Below are 5,168 nucleotides of genomic sequence, written 5' to 3'. Positions count from 1 at the left end.
ACAAAGTTTCTTCAAGAAACGTCAAGATCTTCTAGAAAGATAACATCACTGGTAATCATGGCTAGAAAAGTAAACCAACATGAGGAGATCAAACAAAGGCAGTTTTACATATTGAATATACATTTTAGATGAGGGGTTTTGGGTATAAAAAGACACCAAATATTTATAGAAGTAGTTTGACCATTGACAAATAGCTATCACTTGGTCCTGGAGAATATAGAATAGATGGTTTGGAAATCAAAGCACTTTGTTTCCAAGTTCAACAATATTTTTAGTAGAAGCCAGAGAACCCATATCCCCCATAGCACAGTGGGCGGCAGCAGCCATATCTGAGGCCCCCCCAGCCCCAGCCACATCCAGGTCTCTGGAAGCTGCCACAGCCACAGCCCAGGACACTGAAGCCTCCACAGCCACAGCCCAGGCCACCATAGTAGTTGCCGTAGTATCTCATGGTGAGACAGTGGTAAACTGGTTTGGCGTTCAAGGCAAGATTACGAGTGTGAATGTCGACATCTTTATAAGGAGGCTTATATACTCCGGCCAGAGAACATGGCCCAACATGTGCCCCTCCTTTGATGACATTCCATGAATTATATTTGCCTGAGACAACGCATTACTCTATGGTCCCCTGACGACACTCATAAGAACATCTGAACCTGCTTGGTTACGTACTTAGATTGTTTCGGAGCTTGCTGCTATAATTTTCTTAGAATGAATTGCTGTTTCTTCAAAGTATGGACATACCACACCCCACATAGAATACTCAGTTGACAGTCACTTAACATCAACTACGTTAAATATTGTTGAATTTCTAATTAAATATCTTCTCACCAGAGGGTTGTAATCAGTTTTATAAAAATAGCAAAAAATAATAAAATCAAGACTCTTACACTGATCAATTTCTTCTAAAGTCACATATATTTTGCATTCCGAGGAGCAAATTCTTTCTTGAGAATATGAAAGAATACATTAAGTCAAGCAAGATTCACCGCCACATGTACAAGAAAAGAGCAATCACAAAAGCTCACCTGATTTCTAGAGTGTTAAAACTTTGGGAAGGTAAGTTAATAGATTTATTTTTGGTTTTATATGCCAGCATACTTGTTTGGGTTTAAAGACACAGCAGAATTGAAATCAATACTGGAACAACCAACACAGTGATCAAAAATCCATCTTGAGGGATGCCTTCCCACAGTACTTATTTTCTTTTAATTTTTTTACATTTATTTATTATTGAGAGACAGAGAGAGACAGAGCCCGAGTGGGGGAGGGGCAGGGAGAGAAGGAGACACCAATCCAAAGCAGGCTCCAGGCTCTGAGCTGTCAGCACAGAACCCCATGAGGAGCTGAACCCGCAAACCGCAAAATCATGACCTGAGCCAAAGTCGGTCACTCAACCGACTGAGCCACCCAGGTGCCCCTCAGTAATTTTTTTTTTTTTTTTAATGTCCTGGGCCCTTTTTCCAGAATACATTCTAGTCTCACTGCTACCACATATGCAGATTGTATTTGCCTCCCTACACCCACCCCCACCTTTCTCTGCCCTTCATTATTTATCCATGTACCTTATATCTTTTTCAAATCTCACTTCAAACATCACTCAACTTCCTTCCTTCATGGTTCGGTACTGCATCCAAGTACAAGTGAGAAATGGGAAAAACGGTTTGACCTCTAACCTCTATATTCAGATGAACACAGCATCTTTCTATCTAGGTCTCCATAATCAATGTAATACATTTGCCTATGTCTTCTCTTTGCCTAGTGTGTGTCCATTTTTTGTGTTTTGTCAATTGCTATCTTGTCTTTCTTAAGATATCAGCTAGAGATTTCTAGCTATTGATAATGTTGTTAAAACTCCTAAAGTCATCTTAAATTTCAAAAGCACTTGTATAACCTGGAATATTTAAGAAATTTTCTACATGTATGGCATAATTATAAACAAAGCCAAGGAATTAAGGAAGCATTCTTTGCAGACAATAGGCCTATATTCAGAGTCCCTCACCTCAGCCCAGAGAGTTAGTTACTAATAACTAAAGCAATATGCAAATGTGTCCATACCTTGACCCTTGGGACTCAAGAAACTCGTTTTATATGATAAAAACCATTTTGGGGCACCTAGGTGGCTCAGTCGATTAAGCATGCGACTTCAGCTCCGGTCATGATCTCACGGTTTGTGGGTTTGAGCCCCACGTCAGGCTCTGTGCTGACAGCTAGCTCAGAGCCTGGAGCCAGTTTCAGATTCTGTGTCTCTCACTCTGACCCTCTCCTGCTCACGCTGTCTCTCTCTCTTTCAGAAATAAATAAAAAACTAAAATAAATTTTAAAAAAACATTTTTGCTGAGCCGTTGCTGAGATTCATAAGTAATATTTGGACACATTTTTGGATGGGGCTGTTCACTGTCCTGACTTAGTATCTAAACCAAACCTAGCACTTAGGTGGCACTTAATATTTTTTAAGAGAGTTATATGACTTTCACTGACATTAAACCGAGGACCATGCATATCATAACCTGAGCAACTGATTTACCATTCTAGGAAATATTTTAAGGCTGACCCAAGCTGCAGCAGGCTTTCTGGCTTCAGAGTGGCATTAAACCCAATATTAGCCTTTAATCTTCGTACCATTCTAAACCTATTGCATTCCATTATTATTCCTCATTTCAGAGATCAGCCAATTTATAGAATGAATATTTTCATTTTTAATGAATATTTAGAAGTATGAATAAATTGCATAATATCAAGGATTCCACAGTCTCTTTATATATCTCTGTCAGAGAATGTGACAATTATTAAAGACTTAAAAATTTTTTTAATGTCTAAGACAATCTGTACTTTATAGTTGGAAATAATATGGGGTAAAAATGCAAAACTTCAGTAATAATAAATACTAAATGTGTTTTTAAAGAAGAAAACACATGACTATGGTATGCATCACTTATAAATGTCCATTCACTATAAAAATATTTGAAAAATATGGAATAAATCTGTTTTTCCCCATAGACACAAGTGAAAGTTTTACATTGGAAATTTCTTTAGGGGTTATTATTTTTCAGTAGCTCAAAGGCAGGTGTGTATCATTATTAATTTTTAAAAAGTTTTAACTCATGACCCAAGTTGCTATTCATGTTGATGGATGGAAGAGAGAAAAATGTTTTCATATTTTCCCTGGAAGTGAAGAAGTCTTTTGTTACACATTTCAAACATTTTTTTTTCTCACCTCAGATGCAGATCCATACAATCTAAGCAGAACAAAATTATGATAATATTGATTATACTAAGAATGTCAACTACAGTAATAACTATATTGATTACTGCTTGTCAGCCCCATGGCACCTGTCCCTGGAGATATTAGCCAAATGGAAGGGTAATAGAAATTCTGCCTACTGGGTCCAGCTACACAGTTTAATCCTTCAACAGAGTAACTTGGCTCTATTCCCCTGCTCAGCCCACTGCGATGCTATATACAACCCCTAGACAGTATTGACTAAAAAAAGAGGTCATCATGGATTTTTATGTTTGTTGTTTTTGTTTTGTTTTGTTACTTAGAGTTGAATTTTTAACATTGCTCATGACAGGCGCAATTCTCTATATCAGAACAATAAAAATGTTGAAGAAGCGGGTGTTAATCTTAATAAAGGGATCAAGCTCCATAAAATCAGTTGTGATAATTTAGGTTCTCTTATAATCATTCCCAGAGCTTTCAAAATGGTTCACTTGACAACATTCAAGGAGAAAATATGTAAAGAGAGAAGCAGCGTGGTCTAATCGAATAGCTAGGACTGAGGATAGCAGAGTTCTGATTCTAGTCTTAAAATCTCTTATCCTGAGGTTCCCTGCAGCCAAGACTATGGGGAAGCATTACAGAGTTGAATGTCCCTTTCAGATCTTTAATTCTGTGATTTTATTTTGTCCCTTTTCAAACTACATTGGCCCAGCTCATTCCAAGTATCATACCATTACCTGAAGTTGCCATTCAGTTTTATGTAAACAATTTAGAAATTCTGATATTTTACCTATTTTATTCCCATTTCATACACAGTAGTCCCCCGCCCCCCATTCACAGGGGATATGCTCCAAGATTCTCAATGGATGCCTGAAACTGCAGATAGTACCAAACCCTCTAGGTGCCATGTTTTCTCCTATACATGCAACCCTGTGATAAAGTTTAATTTACAAATTAGGCACAGAAAAGATTAACAGTAATAACTAATCGTTAAATAGAACAACTCTAACAAGATACTATAATAAACGTTATGTGAATGCAATCTTTCTCTCTCAAAATACCTTATTGTACTCATCTTTCTTGAGATAATACAATGCTGACATGTTGAGATGTTGTGAGGGGGTTGACGTAGGCACTGCGATACAGCCTTAGGCTGCTTTTGACCTTCTGACAATACGCATGAAGGTCCTGACTGTGGTTGACCATGAGTAACTAAAACCACAGAATATAAAGCTGCAAATAAGGGGAATACTATTGTCCTATCAATAAAATGGTCATTTTTAATGAGTTGATGTTTTGCTAAAAATAATCATTGGGGCACCTGGTGGCTCACTCGGTTAAGCATCCGACTTTAGCTTAGGTCATGATCTCACAGTTTGAGCCTCGCATCGGGCTCTGTGCTGACAGCTCAAAGTCTGGAGCCTGCTTTGGATTCTGTGTCTCCCTTTCTCTCTGTCCCTCCTCAGCTCATGTTTTCTCTCTCCTCCCCACCCCAAAATAAATAAACCTTAAAAAATTTTTTTAATTATATTTGCATATTTTTAAAATTATCAAATGGTACTTTTGGTCAGTTGAAGCTACACATTGTTTTGCTTCATGGTGATGCTTCTGTTTGTATATTGTTCTGACTGGATTACAAATAGTTCAGTATAAAGATGATGATGATAAACAGTGTCCCCGTAAGAAGACAAGCAAGATGATGGAGTTGAATGACCCACATTCATGTTTTATTAATTCAGTTTATCAATAACTTTTATACCTGTCTTATTTTACATGCATATCAAAATAGATGAAAGCAGACTCTGAATAAAGAAAGATAATATAATTTTGAAGATTCATAGAAGCACAGAACTTACTGTCTCTGAAAATTTAGCAATATGGATTATGAGATTTGTGGAAAGAAAGTTTGCACTGATTGCAGTTTTAATGATATGGGTGTCTAGCA

The 5,168-nt window shown here is 37.3% G+C and overlaps 1 protein-coding gene across 1 annotated transcript; it reads right to left on the bottom strand.

Annotated features, from left to right (window-relative positions):
- Positions 1-271: 271 nt before the first annotated feature.
- Positions 272-451, bottom strand: LOC144228346 (keratin-associated protein 19-3-like). The gene has a single exon (XM_077760171.1). The coding sequence runs from the start codon at positions 449-451 to the stop codon at positions 272-274; it is 180 nt and encodes a 59-aa protein (XP_077616297.1).
- Positions 452-5,168: the final 4,717 nt, after the last annotated feature.

This window comes from Crocuta crocuta, unplaced genomic scaffold (genome assembly GCF_008692635.1).
Source record: "Crocuta crocuta isolate KB4526 unplaced genomic scaffold, BGI_CrCroc_1.0 scaffold369, whole genome shotgun sequence".
NCBI lineage: Eukaryota > Metazoa > Chordata > Mammalia > Carnivora > Hyaenidae > Crocuta > Crocuta crocuta.
This window is presented reverse-complemented; position numbering and strand designations above follow the sequence as displayed.